General features: G+C 45.2%; 1 protein-coding gene across 3 annotated transcripts in view; it reads right to left on the bottom strand.

Moving 5' to 3' along the window:
• Stk35 (serine/threonine kinase 35) overlaps window positions 1-7,349 on the bottom strand; it is a 36,946-nt gene extending 29,597 nt beyond the window's left edge. The window contains exons 1-2 of one of the 3 annotated variants that reach the window (XM_005380745.2): window positions 6,624-7,349; window positions 5,642-6,242 (exon numbers count right to left, since the gene is read on the bottom strand). In XM_005380745.2, the coding sequence (XP_005380802.1) occupies window positions 5,642-6,242; window positions 6,624-7,124 (1,102 nt within the window). In that variant the 5' untranslated portion in view covers window positions 7,125-7,349. Of the gene's footprint in view, window positions 1-5,641; window positions 6,243-6,317 lie in introns of all 3 variants that reach the window. The other 2 variants (XM_005380746.2, XM_013512394.1) reach the window with 2 other exon arrangements.
• Window positions 7,350-17,947: the final 10,598 nt, after the last annotated feature.

Here is a 17,947-nt window from a genome sequence, read left to right as displayed (position 1 = left end):
AGAAACTGCCTGGGGGCAAGCTAATCTGTGACAAGAATGCCTGAAGAAATAAGAATCTTTGTTCGAGAGTGAGTCCCATGACCAGGCAATTAGAATCAGATGTTATATGGCCATAAACCTCCACCTAGGGCAAGAGCTTACCAGTTTGCAATCACCAACCTCCTACATAAACCACTTGGATCAGCTTCCTATGCAATAGGGCTCTTCAGAATGTGGTCTCCCATCTCCTGACCAGCTCACTCACTGATACATTTCTTTCTCCACCCCACCTTGCCTCTGGACTAGCAGTGAGCAGACTGGGTCTGCATGTGGCAGAGATTTGCAAATTAAAGACAAGTAGGTTGGGTCCACAATCTGAGTCACTCAGGAGGATTTCTAGCCCTAAGGATAACCATCAAGGGCCAAATTCAAGGTGAATTGATGTTCTACTAGGAACCTAAGCTCTCCTTGAGAGGGTACACTATAAAGAGCCTTACCCAATGCAACCCCAATTAACCAAAGTTCTCAATTAGGTAAGGGCTGTTTCTATCTCCTGGGGCTGGTACCTAAGATCCCCAAAGCACACAGAAGGAAAGCAGTCATTGGCAAGCGGAATCTACACGGTTGCCTCAAGACATTCAAGAGCAGACCAGAAAGCAAGTGCAGACTCCAGCAGCTAAGATATATGAACCAAATCAATAGTGCCACAAGCATTGATTAATATACAATTAAACATTAATAGCCATTAATTTCTAAGCGAAGTATGACTGTGTCATTTTACAACCAAGAAAACAGAACTCAAAACTTAAGCCACCTGTTTCCACTGTGCCCCACAGTGGTCAAGAAAGCTGACTCAAGCTGCAATGTCTGTGGTCCAAGCCTGGCTTGGTTACTTGCTTTGCTGTTAGGCAATTTCATTAACCTCTGTGCCTCAACTGCAAAAAACAATCATAGTACTGACTTCAAAAGGTGGTTGTGAGGGCTTAAGGGACTCTTACTGCCATTTTTATCTATGTCAAGGTAACCTCGACCACTTTCCAGCTCTGCCTAGCTGGGGGCTCTCTAAACTGAAGCCCAAGGTACAAAAGACAATTCAGTTACTTTCTAGAAGCCTAGGCATGGGGTGGCCCTGCCCTGCTGAGCCCGTTTCCTATGGCACTCAAGTAGGAGGAGCTCGCAGGGTGATAAGCAATTCTAGCCAAGACCCTAGTCTCCCCCAGGCTAGTTTTTCCCTCACTACCTCTGTTCCCTGTCTCCCTGTGCCTCCCACTGAAGTCTGAGAAAATGTTTTCTAGGATGCCACCACTTCTGATCTCCCATTAGTTCATTTGGGCATGTACAGGCCACATGGTGGAAATCCTGTGCTGCCCCCTCCATAGAGCCCCTCCCCGTGGCTATGTGGCCTTAGTGCAGGCAAGGTAACTTAAACTTCCCAAGGGCTGCACCACCCACCTCAAGCAACCAAAAGACTCCTTGAAACTGGGTGTGGTGGTGCATGCTTACAACTCCAGCCCTCTGGAGGGCTGAGGCAGGAAAACAGCAAGTTTGAGCCCAGCCTGGACAACTCTGCAAGACCTTGTCTAGGAAGGTAAAAAGTCCTGGGATGCAGTTGATGTAGTTCCATTCAAAGGCCCTAGATTCAATCCCCATTACCACCACCGCCAAAAAGGAAAAGAAAAAGAAAAACAAAAGCCCACCCTGTGTAACATTGAACAATTGGCAAACAGAACTAGTTATCTTTTTACCAAATTGGAGACAAACGAGATAAACTAGGCTCCATGCTCTCAGCTCTACTAAACCACTAGTTTTATGATCCTTCAATTTATCCCAAGTTTTTTGGAGGGAAAGAGAAGAGAGGATCCTCACTGCTGTTTGTCTGAAGGAGCTAGAAACAACAAAATTTCTGAGTCTGACATGGAAGCCTGTCTGTCTTCTAAGTGGCAGCTCTAACTTCACTTTAGGTGCATTTAGAACAGGGTCTTTTAGAAATGGAAAACAAAGAGAATAAAAGCATCTGGGTGTGGCAGGGCATGCCTGGAATCCCAGCACTTGGGAGGCTGAGGCAGAACTGAGAGTTCAGGCCAGGACGGGCTATAAGACCCTACCTCAAAAAAAAAAAAAGTTTTAAAAAGCAAACTGTTGCCAAGCATGTCAGTGCATGCCCAAAATCCCAGTGCTAGGAGGCGGAGGCAGGAGGATCACAGAGTTGAGGCCAGCCTGGGGTACGTGAGGGAGTTCAAGGCCAGCCTGAACTACATGGTGAGGCCCTGTCTCAAAAGCACGCCTCCCCCCGCCCATAAAAAAACCCTCTCCCCTTCAAAGAGCAAACTGTTGATGCCTTAATTCTTTTTCTGTGAAAGATACTTCAAAAACACTAAACATTCAACCAAATAATTTACAGTATTGTTAAAAACCTGGGAGGCTGGTTTGAATTTTGCCACTCCCTCATTTTGGACAAATCTTGTCCCTTTTCTGGCATCCGGTTTCCTACCTGGTGAGACAGGCTAGATCAGATACCTAGGACTTCTGAGTGTTCTTTACACTGTGTTTTGGGGAGGGCTGTTTGGTTTATGCTTGAAAGGGAAAGACGTGACACACAAGTTCATCAAATTGGGTAAAACCAAGAACACTGTAGTAAGTTTCTTTAATACTGGATTAATAACATCAAGTGATTTCTTGAGGCTACAGAAATGCTTTCTGTGTATTCACTAGGGAATTGAGATGGAAAAAGGAAAATAACTGTTTTACTGGCTCAACAATGAAAAGCATTGCAGTTTATCTCTCTATCTACCGTGCTTCTGGCATCCTTGTTTCAAACACACCTTGTCCTTTAACTCTCGATTCTCTTAATTCTGTACAACACCCTCCCCAAAGCCCTTGTTAATGAGCTAACATTTGTGCCATTTCCTCCAGTGCCCTTGATTACCATTTAAATCTTTCAGAGTCCTTAAACTTTTCAAATGTAAGTAAGTGCCTTTGGGAGAAGGGGTTTTTCCTCCTTTCTTTCAAATACCACTGTAGGGACTCAGAAAATGTATGCATTTGTTTCAATTGGGACTTCAAGGCTGGTTATCATTTTGGTCTATTTCAAAATCACTCCAAATTGTAGGAGATGGGGAAGGGTAATCCCAAAGTGCTCCACTCCAGTGAACCGAACCAGGTTATCTCTAGGATTCCTTCAGCTCTGACATTACTGGACCACTTGAGTATGCTGTAAGCATAGGGCCTTAGGATACAGCATGACAGATAAATCTTTGAAGCTGCAGTCAGGAAAACTTAACCTGGAGAAATTTGGGTCTCTGTACTCCACTTAATAATAACAAGTGAAAATGGCTGTATTTACTACTTACTGAATTAACCTGATATCAAAGCTTGACCTATTTTCCTAAGCAGAGAAAATACACGTTTTCTTCACTGTGCTGTCTCTCAGCCCAAAACACTGTAGAGGCTCAAATAGTCTGATGATTCCAACAGCTGAAAGGGATCACAGTAAGTGAACTAAAGCAAACTTTCATTTCTGTAGGTCTCAGCTGCAGTTCTCAAAGGAAGGATGAAAATATAGTGCTGCTGCTGCCGATACAAGGAAACAGGACATGTTCCACAGTCAAAGAAGTTCAGCAAACTTAGCCAAGAGTGTGACTCTCCAAGGAGGTGAGGAAGACTCAGTGTGCAGCCTGAACTTACAGAAGCAGAGGGTTTTTCTTTATCCAGAGCATTTCTGAGATTCCCATTGTGCACAGCACCCTGACAAAGGTACCCCGATCTGCAAATAAAGGCAGACCCCTCACAGGTTTTGAACCGCTTATCCCATGCCCCAGTTCATCAGTTTAGGACAAGCTAAGATGCAGAGTGAGCCTAACCTCAAAGTCCTCAGAATTAACTACTATGCTATGCCAGCCTTTGTTTACTGTGAAATTCTTAAAAATTCTACCTGGGAGGAAAGTTTCAATGTGTCTATATTTTGGAGGAGTAAGCAAAGACTGCAAGCTATGGTTCCAACTGCAAGACTGGGGTCAATGAACTGATGGTAGAAAAGTGTTCGGGAAAGCAACTTCTAACACCCGTGTAGTGTTAAAATATTAAAGTCCAGACCATTTTTAACTACAGAGAATTATGAGAACAAGGAAGGGCCTATAAGTGACGAGCTCTTAGAACATAAGCAAGATAAAAGAGTCTCCTAGGGGAGACTTTTCAAAACAAGAGCTTCACCCCGGGGGGAATCATGGTTTTCAGAATCAGTGAGGTGGGGGATGGGTATAAAGGCAGCATCTCTGGAGAAAGGACCCCAGTGACAGAACTGTGCCATCCCATCCATTGTCAAACTGACTCAAAATGGACAAGGAATTCTCTTGGGATACTAGATAGTGGGATCTTAAAGGGAAGCTGGACAAAAGCTCCAAAAAGATTTTAGGAAACTGCCTCATGGTTTTTAAAAGGTCATCCTTAGGGACAGCAGGAGTACCCATGTGAGAGGCTCCAGGCCTTGAATAAGGACAGACCCAGTTCACATCACTCCAGCTATGAGAAGTACATAACATGGAAAGCAGCAGTTAAGAGTTCCCTTTCAAGCTGATTAACCTTACTCAAGTTATCCCCTCTAAGGCTTAGTTTCTCTACTCAAAGAAAAAGGATAGAATTTGCTTTTAACATGTATCTTAAATCACTTCAGCAAAGGGTGGTGGTGCTTTGTAATCTCAGTGGGTGAGGCAGGAGGATCTGAGGTTCAAGACTAGCACAGGCAATACAGTGAGTTCAAGGCCAACCTACACTTAGTGACAGCCCCAGGAGCGGGGGCACAGGCCCTTCGTGGGCAGTGCTGCCCTACCTTTGAGCGAGGTCTCCACCATGCACAGGAAAAGCTGTGAGCTCTTGTCTCAAAAAAATCTAAATACATACATACATCACTTCAGTGCTTAGACCATACCTGGACCTCAGATTAATTCGTCCCTTGGGTTCTCTGCCTCCAGACGCCTTCCTCACTTTTCTAGGTCACTGCCCCTTCTCTCTGAACAGATCCTTAGCTACTTTTAGTCCTCCCAGTTCGCTTTCCAGGCTCCCTGGCCTCAAGAAACTTGGCTTTCTTTTTAAGTAAAACTACTTTCTTTATAAGTAAAGTCACTTCCCAGCCAGCATCACAGGAAAAAGATTAAGAAGGTCAAATGGCGGGAAAAGATGTTGGATGTTGTTATGTGACAGGTCCAAGCCCACCTGTCAGGGTTATTATTATGCAAACCCCAAAGGACTGAGCCAGAAAACCGAGGCTTTGCTTGACTGCCCTAGGATGGAAGCCTGGGGATCTCAGAGGAAAGAGTTTTAGGGGTGGGACTGGCGAATGTCAGGAAATTTAGAACCAGAAAGGACGAAAGAGAAGTTTTTTGTGTGTTTGAGGAGGGAAAAAGAAGAAGCCCTAGACAGTGGGAAAGCTCCGCAATTCTGCCAGTTACTGAATACATACTAAGGTAATAGCACTTTAAATGAGCTCTTCTCACGGAAACTCCCCTAACTTTTTGGGCAGGACTGGGTCCCAAGAAGGTGGCCCCAAAGCCAGGGCAGGGGAAAGAGGGCGTGTCAGGGCCATGGTGTCAGGAGCAGCACCCGGGTCTAGGGGTCCGACGGCCCCAGGAGCGGGGTCGCAGGCCCTTCGTGGGCAGCGCGGCCCTACCTTTGAGCGAGGTCTCCACCAGGCGCAGGTAAAGCTGCGAGCTCTTGTTGCCGTGGCTCATGCGCTGGGCGAGCCCGTTGCGCTGCAGGACGCACTCCTCAAACTGTACGACATTCTGGTGGCGCCGCTTGAGGCTGGTCAGGGCCCAAAATTCGGCCAACGCCAGCTCCACGTTCTCGGGGGCATCGCAGCGGATCTTCTTGACCGCCACCCGGGCCCCGCTGCGCCCGGCCACTGCCTCGTAAACCACGCCGTAACTGCCGCGCCCGATCTCCGCCAACAGGCTGTAGCGGGGAGGCGTAGACCCGCTGCCACCCTCGGGCCGCCGCCCCTCCAGGTAGGCCTCGCCCGGGGCCTCGGCCACCACTGGATCCATTGCCTGGGCCGCAGCCGCCGGCCTCAGCTTCGCGCTGGGCGCCCTGCGCGCTGGGCTTCGCCTTTTCCGCTCCGGGCTTTGTGTACCTCGACGGGCGCCGTCGTCCTCCCCCGTTTCCATGGCTGCGGGCGGCGGGGGGAGCAGCAACGGTGCTGCCCGGGTCCCCACTGCCTCATCCCTTCGTCCGGCCCCGGCACGCGGAGGAGCGGGACCTTGGATTGTGACCTGTGGACGAAAAAAGCGGTTAAACAACCAGGCCGAGACGGGTAGGCAAGGAGCACAAGCAGCGTAGAGCCCCACCTCCTTCTACTCCTCCTCCGACCGCCGCGGCCCCTTTAAGACGGAAGCTACCGCCGCTGACTGAACAGAGAGGGGAGGGGAAAGCGGGAAAGACGGAACCACTGAATGGGGGTTCAAACAGAGAACCGGAAAGAAAAGCAAGGGCCACTGGCCTTCTCCGTTTATTTATCAGGAGGGAACAGGAAAAACAAAAAACGAGAGGCCTTCGGTATTTAGGAAAATCACCCAAAGGCGCTATTCTGATTGTTTAAGTCCTTTTCCCTGCTAGATCGGCTCTGACAGCCCCCTCCCGACGCCCTGCCTTACGTCCTCCGGGTGTAAACAGTCCATTGAATTAAGCCACTGCGGAGCCCGACGGGCCGACCCAAGTCCCCCAGGGTAGCGGGTAGAGGAGATTGGCTGAAAGTTCCACCTCGCGCAGCGCGACGCACCGAGGACCCCGGTGCCCGCCCCGGCGCCGCGGGAGCGGCGGGTAGCTTGGGCTTCGCGGCTAGCCCTTACCTGGCCGGCGCCGCTCCACTTCCGGGCGGCGCGTTTGCCTCCGGGAGCCCTCGCCGGGAAATGGTCCGCTCCGAGCCGGGGCCGCCCCCGGGACCGAGCGGCGCGGGAGGAGGTGGCCCGGGCCGGGCGGGCGACAGGCTGTGGGCCCGCGGCGGCGGCGGCGGCGGCCCTCGCGGAGGAGGCCCGGGCTCCCAGGTTCCCGTGGCCTTCCACGTGTTCGCGCCAGCTGAGCCCTTTACATAACCGCTTTACATAAGCCGCGCCGCCAGCCGCCGCCCGGGTCAGCGGGGACTCCTGGTGGCCCATCCCCAGGGAGGCCAGCCGCGCTCGGCGCCGCCCAGGCCCAGCCAGGGTCGACGGAGCCGCCGCAACCCGCGCACCCGGACGCCGCGCCGCGGCCCAATCACGGGCGAGAACACCCGAGCAACAAAAAATAGGCGCCAAACTCCCGCGACCTGCCGAGGCCTGCGACCCGCCGAGGCCTGCGTCCCCGCAGCCTCCGCGCACCGCAACCTTCTCTCCTGACCTGCGCGAGGATCAACCGCCCACACTGGGGGGGCCTAATAAATACTGATTGGGTGATTGGATTTGCTGGCGTGATTGATTGAGGGCTTGGGCCTGGGAACCTCAGGGACTGGTTTAGAATCCCTATCTTCACTCCTAGGAAAAATCCTATTCGCCGGGTGTGGTGGCGCACGCCCTTAATCCCAGCATTTGAGAGGCTGAAGCAGGAAGATCCCTCCAGGGTTGATAGGACCAAATGAAATAAAATAAACTGGGCATCGTAGTAAATGCCTGTAAATCCAGCCGCCTGGGAGGCTGATGCAGAACGATCGTAAATTTGAGCCCAACTCGGGCAACCTAGCAATTTAGAGGCCCAGTCTCCAAATTTAAAAAGGTGGGGTGGAAGCCGGGCGTGGTGGCGCAACCCTGTAATCCCAGCATTTGGGAGGCAGAGGCAGGAGGATCATTGCGAATTCGAGACAAACCTGGGCTACAAAGTGAGCTCAAGGCCAGCCTGAACTGCATAGTGAGACCCTGTCTCAAAAAGACAAAAAAAAGGGGAGGAGGTGGAGTGGGGATGTAGCTCAGTGCAAAGGCTTTGGATTTAATCCCCACTACCACACACTAATTAAGTAGTAAGGCTGTTGAGTGTGCACTGATGATGCTCAATGTAAACTCCATAGAGGCATGAATTGTGCATATTTTGTTTTGTGCTTTATACTCCAAAGCTTAGTAGGGTGCCCAATATTTAATTGAATTTACAGATATTTGTTGAATGTCTACAATGGACTGGGGACCATTCTAAGTCTAGGGAAAATCAGTCCCTGCCTTACTTGAGCTTCCGACACTTTAGCAAATAAATCATGGGTGATTGGGGACAAGGTAATCAACCTTGTATCTTTTCGTAGAGGTTATGTAGTTAAAGCGCTTAGAAGAGGACAGGATTTTGCATACAATAAACATCAAGTAAATGCACAAAATTTTTTTTTGTAACTGATGTAGAAAAAAGGAACTAGATAGAGCTCTTGCCTTGCAGTGCACAAGGCCCTGGGTTTGATCCCCAGCACCATCACCAAAGTTTCAGTGTTTTGAAAACTAACCCCCCCCCCTTGGTTTTTTTGAGACTCAACAATCTTCCTGCCTCAGCCTCTCAGAGAGCACTGGGATTACAGGTGTGTGCCACCATGCCCGGCTTTACCCAGGATTTAATTCAGGATTGCTTGCTGGATTTACTTTTTATCTCTGTAGTTTCCTTTAATCTGGGAAGGCAGTTAGTTACTGCCTTTGTCTTTTGTGACCTCGGCATTTATGGAGTGTATTGGCAGATTGTTTTGTAAAATGTCACTAAATTTGGAATTGTTTGATATTTTCTTCTGATTAGATTTAGAGTATTCACTTTTGACAAAAATGCTACTGAAAGAAAGTTCTGTCCTTGATGCCCCACATAAAGTAGCACATATGACGTCGACTTATACCAGCCTTGCTGATGTTGACCTTGATCCTTTGTTAAAGTGATGTCTGCAAAAGTACTCCACTTGCCAGGGATATCGCTCAGTGGCACAGCGCCTGCCTGACAAGCACAAGGTCCTGAGTTTGATTCCCAGTACAAAAAAAAAAAAAGTACTCCACTAAAAAGTTATTTCCCCCATTTGTAACTACTAAATATCTTGAAAGAAAACATTTTGAGACTAAATACTGTGTTCTTCATTAGTTTCTGGTTTTAGTATTCATTGATGATTCTTGAAATAATTGTTACTTAGTGGTTGCAAAATGGGAATTGGAAGACCTTTACATTTGGTTTGCTAGGACTTCCATAACAACATACCACAAACTTGGTGGCATAAAAAGCAGAAATTTATTTTCTACTAGTTCTAGATCCTAGGCATCTGAGATAAGGGTAGGTTTGGTTTCTGCTGAGGCTTCCCTCTTTGACTTGCAGACATCTGCTTTCTTGTGTCTTTACATGGTCTTTCCTCGTGAGAATCCTTGGTGTCTCTTCCTCTTCTGGTTCAGTATGATGCCAGTCACACTGGATTAGAGTCCTCATTTTAGTTAATCACCTCTTTAGAGATCTGATCTCCAAATTGGGTCACATGATAAGTTACTAGGATGTGTTCTTCCATGTTTGAACTTGGGTGGCTGGAGGGGCGCAATTCAGTTCCTAACAATCTCTTTAGAATATGACGATGAGCTGAGATTTGACTGTCAGAGGCCAGCCATGCCACCAGTATGGAAGATCATTCCAGAAAGAGGGAACAGCAACTACAGATGCCATGAAATACGTAAACTCCAGCAACTGGTGAAGCTATAAAATGGTTCCACTGCTTTGGAAAAAACAATGCGGTAGTTTCTTTCAAAATTAAATATACAGCCAGGATTGGTGGTACATGCATGTAATCTCAGTATCTAAAAAGATGAGGTAGGAAGATTGTAAATTTAGTGGGACCCTGCCTCAAAATAAAAAGGACTGGGGATGCTCAGTGTGAAGACCCTGGGTTTATTTATTTATTTTTATTTTTATTTTTTGTCTTTTTTGAGACAGGGTCTTACTATGCAGTTCAGGCTGGGCTTGAGCGCACTTTGTAGCCCAGGCTGGTCTTGAACTCCCAATGATCCTCCTGCCTTAGCCTCCTAAGTGCTGGGATTACAGGTGTGCACCACCACACTGGGCTGAATTTTGAAGAATTGTGTATGGAATCATCCAGTATGTATTCTTTAGTGCTTGGCTTCTTCCATTCAGTTGCTTTTAAGTATTAGTATTTTAGCTGGGTGTGGTGGTACACATCTGTAATCCCAGTACTTGGGAGGCTAAGGCAGGAGAATCATTTTGAGTTTGAGGCTAGCCTAGGCTACAAAGTGAGTTCAAGGCCAGCCTCAACTGCATAGCAAAACCTTATCTCAAAAAGACACACAACAAAGTGTTAATATTTTATTCCTTTTTCTGACTGTATGGAAACAGTACAATTTGTTTGTACATTCATTTATTGATGAACATGGCAATATCTTCCAGTTTGGGGCCCTAATGAGAAAAGCCACTAATGAACATTTCTATATAAATTTATTTGTGAATATAATTTTTCATTTATTTAGGGTAAATACCTAGACATGGAATTGCTAGCCTAGAGGCAGATATACTGTATATTTAACTTTTTTTTTTTTTCAGTACTGGGTGTTAAACCCAGGGTCTTAGCTGGGCTTGGTGGTGCATGCCTGTAATCCTAACACTTGGGAGGCTGAGGCAGGAGGATCATTGGGAGTTCAAGACCAGCCTGGGCTACAAAGTGAGCTCAAGGCCAGCCTGAACTGCATAGCCCTGTCTCAGAAGAAAAAAAAAAAATCCATTTCTTCCAATCAAGCTTTGGGGAGGGGCAGTACTGGAGACAGAGCTCAGGGCTTCAGGCAGCCTAGGCAGATGCTCTACCACTGTGCTATGTACTCACCCCCTTTTTATTTTTGAGACAAGGTTTTGCTAAATTACCCCAGACTGGATATGGTGGGGCACACCTATAATGCCAGCTAAGGCAGAAGAATCATAATTTTGAGGGCAGCCTGGGCTTTGTAGTGAATTTAAGAGCAACCTGAACTACATAGCACAACCATGTCTCAAAAAATGAATTAAAACATTACCTAGGCTAGCCTTAAACTTTCGGTCCTCCTGCCTCAGCCTCCTGAGTGGTTGGGATCATAGGTGTGCATCACCACAACCACCCAATCCGCCATGTAAGGAGGAATAGAAAGCATTAGAACATGAAATGTTTTTGAGTGATGAAATATGTTCATTATCTTGACAGTTTCTAGGGTGAGGTACATTAAAATGTCTCAATCACAAAATAAATTAAGATTAAGCTGGGCATGGTGGTGCACACCTGTAATCCCAGCACTTGGGAGGCTAAGGCAGGAGTAGTGCTGTGAGTTCAAGGCCAGCCTGGCCTACATAGTGAGTTCAAGACCCTGCCTAAAAACTATATAGCAAGACCTTGCCTAAGAAAACAAAAACAAAACAAAACAAAAATGCCTCAAATTATACACTTTAATGTGTTTAGTTTATGTGCTTCAATTCTACAGGCTCATCTCAAGAGCTAGAAAAATAGGGGGAAAAGAATGTAGTCTTACGGGCCAGGGGTATAGCTCGGTGGCACAGTGCCTGCCTGGCAAGCATGAGGCCCTGAGTTCAATTCCCCATACCAAAAAAAAAAAAAAAGGTAGTCTTTTATTGTCTTATTATGGAAATAATTTATTATAGAAACATTTGGAAAGTGCAAATAAATAGATGAAAATCACAACCACCCTATCTAACATAATCATTGTTGAAATCATGGTTTTATGATCATACATTTAAAAAAATGAAATTCAACTGTTTCCTATTCCTTTTTACCCCCATTTTCCTCAGATTATTTTCTTTATTAGTACATGTTTGTAGTACGTAATGTTTATATGTTTATGGGGAGGTGGTCCATGTAATAAAGCATCTTAATTCCTTTTTTCATCCCTTTTCCCTCCCCTCCCCACTTTTTCCAGCTCTTGATCCCCTTCCCCCTACCTACCTACTCCCTATCTGGGTGGAAATCGACTGCTAAGGGGCACAGAGTTTTCTGGAGCATGAAAGTCTATTGCAGCAAGTTATATCACAATGAAGTTTGTTTAAAAGGTGAGAAGGCAAACGAAACCTTGAATAGCCATGAACACTTGTGTCTTGGAGGTTTCTAGGACAGGAGGCTGTGCTGTATAGCCTGGCCCCATTCCTTCCACCTCTGATTCCATAGGTTAGATGAAGCTGGGTGTGTCTCTCTTCCTGGATACTTTCCTCACCTGAGTTTTAAGAGACTGGATCCAAAGCTCTGAGAAATATTACAAGGGTGTATGTCTCGGTTACTTTTCTCTTGTTGCTGGGAAAAAATATCTGACACCCAAAATTAAGGAAGGAAAGGTTTATTTAGCTCATAGTTTGTGGGGGTTTCAGTCCATATTTGGCTGGCTCCAAGGCAGAGTGGTACGTGGCAGAGAGCAACAATTCATGGCGGTGGAAGACAGCAAAGGCAACAAGAGCAAAATGGGTGGAGCAGCAGAGAGCAGGCCTCTTTCCCTCCCTTACATTGTATGCAGGCAACAAGCCCCAGGGCAGGTGTAGCACTCACACCCATAACCCCAACCATGAGCCAATCAAAAACTCTAGAAGCCTGCAGCATGACTGCATGAGGCTTTGGAGGGACATCCAGACACAACCCATAATAGTGTGAGTCAGAAGGACCAGGTTACTTATAAATCCTTGATGGCTCGGCCCCATTCTTTTTCATTTTGGAATTGATTACATTACAAAAGAACCCGAGCTTACTGTTAGGACCAATAGCCAACATGTATGAAAGTTTTCCACTGGCCAGGCACAGCGATTCACAAAGAATTCTCAGGACAATCCTGAGAGGCCGGTACTGTTCATTGTCCTATTTTACAAATGAAGAAACAGGATGGAGATTGCTCAATTGGAATGGAACTGAGGCCCCAGGTTCTTCACACCCCTCACCCTGCTCAGCCCCCAGGTAAACAGTAAGAATTTATAGTCAACTTTTTCTATATGTTTTCTGTCGACCTCAAAATCCTTGGAGCCTCAGACACGCCAGGCACATGACTAGAGCCCAGGACTCAGCAGTCCAGGAAATAAAGGAAGGGAAGAGCAGCAATGAGGTTTGGTCCTTACAGTGGCCTGAGGTGCAGAAGGGGCGGACAGCCTCAACTGCTGGGTGCCTAGTGCTGTGTGCAGGGGTATGTGTGGAACTGATATGCAGGGGAAATGACTGTAACTCCCAAACGGCTAGGTGTCAGAAATGCCAAGTTCATGTTCCCCCAAATTGAAGAATGAATTCTAAAGAACAGCAGAGGTTAAGTGCAGGAAAACTTTATTGAGACAGCTCCTGAGAGACAGGAGGGGACCTGAAAGTGGGTTGCCAGTGAGCCCACTTCTTGAAGGAAGTTTTATAGAGCAAAATCACGAGTTGGGTACAACATGGGTCAAAACTATCACCCACCAACAAGATTACAAGCACAGCCACTTAGGTAACAGTGATCCAGTGGGGAAGCAGGTCATGTAGTGAGTGTACACGCAAAGAACAAAGTCCTTCTTTAGGAAGAGATGGATTTGGGATCTTGGTCACCCTCCAAGGTGGCTGATCTCTAGCTAGACTTTATTGGACCAGGTGATACCAATTATTTTATCCCCCAGGGAGGCCTGTAGGCGTGGTCCTTCCATCCTGATTTTGAGGCCTCCCCTCCAACAGATGCACCTCTGGCCACAGTTATACTGTAGTCTCATCCTCTGCACGGACTACCCTGAGGCCCTAGCCCTATCTGACTGCCTAGTAAAATGTGCAAGTTGTACACTCAGATAGTGGCTGAATAAATCAGGGACTACATCACACAAAAGACAAGTCATTCATTTGACTAACATTTTTTTTTTTAGCCCTTTTACTGTTAGGCATAGAAATTGTTACTGAGGGGTGAGAGAGAATAGGATTAAATTTACAGACTGCCTTCGAGATGCTGACACAGACAACAAGGGGGAATGGAACTGTGTGCTTGGCCTACAAAGGAAAATAAAGTAGGCCAAGGCATAGACAGGCTAGAGTAACTGCTATTCCAGAACCATTTTGGATGGTTTGGGAAAACCTTTCTCAGGAGGTGAACACTGAGCAAAGATCTCACTGAAGTAAAAGACTAAGTCAAATTTATATCCATTGAAAGAGCATTTCATGGAGCTGGAACTGAGAAGGGAAGGAAAGGGTGGTGGGAGTCAGGAGAGGGGTGGTGGGGCCCATAGTGAGGCAGGGATGGGAGCCATGATAAAGACTTGAGACTGACTGAGGTCTTGTTAGACACAGGCCCCCTGGTGTAATTGGACACATCGCCATTCGTTTCACACAGGAGCAGAGGCTCAGGTCAGTGCTGTAGTTAAAGCTGGCCAGAGTGAGAAGGCAGAGGGTAAGGGAAGGCTGGAAATCCACTCCCCTTCCTCATCTCCATCCTTCTCAGGGCTGGAGGTGATTCCATGGGGTTTCTGGGGTGCAGAGGTATGAAAGATAGAAGTCAGGGGATATTGGGAAGGCCTTGGGCAAGGTCATGCCACTGGCTTGGAGGGTTCCCACCCACAGCGGACCTGGATTTCAGAGGGCTCTGAGAGAAAACTGTAGCTTCTCATGATGTCTAGCATCACGCAGTTCACAGTAACTCTATGTCCACAAGACGATTTTGTCCTTATTTTATGAATGGAAGACTGAATCTTGGAAGTTGCTAGCCATAAATGAATGAATACTTGGGATTCGAATCTTGCAGCCTTTGGGTTGGATATCTGTACTCTGATCCTTTATATCAATGATTCTGAGCTTGAGTGCCTATTAGCATCACCAAGGGGCTTGGATAAAGCCAAATTTCTGGGTCCCACCCTCAGCAGCTCATTCTGTAAGTCTCAGGTAGGGCATGATAATTTACTCTCCCAGCAAGGTGGGTCATATTGATTTTGATTTGCTAGTTGCTGGGGACCACATTTGAAAACAACTGCCTTACACTGCTCTGCTTCTAGGCTAAGCATAAAGCTGAGACAATTGCAGAGGATTTGAATTTTGGCAAAGAATTTAGGAATGAATTGGAGCTGTTACACAGGAAACTGAGCAAATAAGACCTGAGGTGATCATTAAAACCAAAAACAATTTATAAGAAAAACCTTGTAATCATAAACTATGATGCTCAGCTGGAACTAATATTACATTGTCATAATGTAAAACAGCACATTGATTTAACTAAAAAATATGATACAATTATTTTGGGAAAACTGCAGAGGCAAAGCATGTGTGTACATGGGTGTGTGCAAGAGATGGGGGGAAGAAAGATACAGAGACAGGCAGAGACAGAGAGACAGAGACAAAGAGACAGAGAGAGCGAGAGAGAGGGAGAAGAGAGAGAGTCTTCCATGTCTTAATAGGAGAGGTATAAAATTTAAAAGTCAAGAAGTGACGCCATAATCAGCTATGGTAACTATAACTATAAAATTAAAGTTACTCTCTAGAATGGGACAGGGTGTTTTGGTTATAAGCTCTGTAGTAAAATCCAACTCTTAAACATTATGTATATTATTACTTGGACTAAAATTGATATTAAAAATAAAAACAGACCCGGGCTTCAGTTGCCACTGGAGCCACCTGTCCCCTTGGTGGCGCTGTTCAGCTTCTGGCCAGGAACCATCTGCTATTTCTGCATCACCTGCCTGCATCTGCGGGGCTCCTGGTCCTAACTTCTCACACTCCAGGAGGCCCGAATTAGAGACATTGTACTCAGAGCACTCAACAGACAGATGGCTTTTTGTCTATGAAATAAGGGCTCCAGTCACAGAAAACAAAGATGGATGTAGATACAGCCACCCTGTCTCCAAAATTTAATGGATGGTTTAATTTCAAGTGTTTGTTGGCTGGGGATGTAGCTCAGTGGCACAGCGCCTGCTTGGTAAGCATGAGGTCCCGAGTTCAATTGTAGGTACCCCCCCCAAAATAATGTTTTTGCTTATCGGCCACTAAAAAGGCCAAGAAACCCCAATATTTCTTCCTTTCCCATCTGGGAATGGCATAAAAATTCTTTATCAGCCTATGTATATGAATATTTGCTGCAGAAACTTGGTTGCTAAGTTCTTAGGAGTTGTTAAGGATTTTTGGAAAGATAAACAAGTACCATGCAGAGCTAGTAGGGTAAAATACTTAATTCTGTACAATTGAGGCGCTCAAAATAAATTATAAGGGAGTCTGGCTGAAATGTACACAACTGCAAAGCAACAAACTATACTCATTAATCAAAGTATAAAGTGATATAGCCTTTTAGAAAGGCCATTTGACGTCATTATTTATTAAAATATTTAAAAATTTATGTACTTTGATCCAACAATTCCATTTCTAGGAATTTATCCAATAGAAATATTTGATCTAAGTGTGGAAAAAATATGTGCAACAGGATTTTTATTGTGGCTGTTTGTACTAATAAAATATTAGAAACACTTGAATGTCCACAGCAGATTGGTTACATAGAAAATATAAATATAAATACAATACAACCATCAGAAGAAGGGATTTTTCATGTGCTAACACAAAATAAAAACTGACAATTTTTGTTACATAAAAAAGCATTGTATTTTGTTTAGCTATGTAGCCATACATAATTTCTTTTTTTGGGGGGTGGGTGGGTACTGGGAATCGAACTCGGGACCTTGCGCTTGCCAGGCAGGCTCTTGTGCAGCTGAGCTACATCCCCAGCCCTACGTACATAATTTCTTACCTCATTGAATTATATCTCTGATTTGGGGGCCATCATAAGTGTTCAGATGTACTAATTTATTATCCCAATGAGTCTTAGGGTAGATTCTATTACTAGCTCTACTTTTTGTAGAAACCAAGGTACATACATGTTTTTTTTAAGGCCATGCCACTGAAAAGTGATAAGATTGCATTAAAACTCAGGATACCCAATTCCAAAGCTCATAATATTGAACTACTACATGAACTAGCTTACTGGTTTCTTCTTACATGTTAGTATTTGCATTAAAAAGGAACTGTTTGGATAAGTAATGCTCTACGTGCCAAGGACAATTCTCTCTAGGTGATCCATTCATGTTCAACATAATTTCATACGATTTGAACTTTTTATTTATGTATTGTGGGTATTAATTTTAAGTACTTTTTTGTAGATATGAAAAAGCAGTAATATTCAGTTAAAAACAAATAATTTAAAGTGCTCTTCACCACTCATTTACTCAGTGAGCACTTATTATGTTCCTACTGTGTTTCTGACTGAGGACTGAGATGAGTGGAACTCAGCTTCTATTATGGAGGAACTCATGGTCTTAGTGAGAACGCTAAGAAAAAAGAAGCTGGTCTTTTCTAGCTCTGTCGCACTGTGGTTTTCCTTTAACTTTTGGTTGGCCAGTAAAAAATGAGACTGAGCCAATGGTAGCAACACTCAGAATTGTGTGTCATTCTTTTTTTCTTTTCTTTTTTACAATTCTAGTTTTTCTCTTTTGTGCTGCTAAGGATTGAGCCAAGGGTCTTGTTCATGCTAGGCAAGCACTCTACCTATGAGCTACTCTCCTAGACCCCATTTCTTTCAGCTAATGGAGCCAGGGTCTATATTGGGTCATGAACATTATACACTGCTTTTCTTTGTGTATAGAAATTATTAGTGTTCAACAAATATTCACAGTACTGGGTGTTAGGCCCTGTGTAAGGAGTGGGAATCCTAGGATGAATGAGTCAGGGTCTTGCTGATAAAAGCTCATTTGTAGGGTGGGGAAAACAACCCTTACAATTTTTCCTGAGTGTAACTTCTAATGTGCTGTAGTGCTGCAGGATAGGTATGGTTGAAAACAATTAATTGAATTTTTTTTTTTTATTTTAAAGAGAAAAAATAAAACAAAATTTCAAAACAAGATAATAGGAGGGTAACAATGGTTAATACATTGCATACTGTTATCTTTAAATCAGTTATTCAGAGTACAAGATATCTGCATTTAATTGGCCAAATAATATTAGCCCAAACCTTTCTTTTCAATGAACTAAGAGAAGTTAGTAGTATAACTTTTTAAACTATCATTTTATTTTATT

This window comes from Chinchilla lanigera, unplaced genomic scaffold (assembly GCF_000276665.1).
Source record: "Chinchilla lanigera isolate Chin_1 unplaced genomic scaffold, ChiLan1.0 scaffold00014, whole genome shotgun sequence".
NCBI lineage: Eukaryota > Metazoa > Chordata > Mammalia > Rodentia > Chinchillidae > Chinchilla > Chinchilla lanigera.
This window is presented reverse-complemented; position numbering and strand designations above follow the sequence as displayed.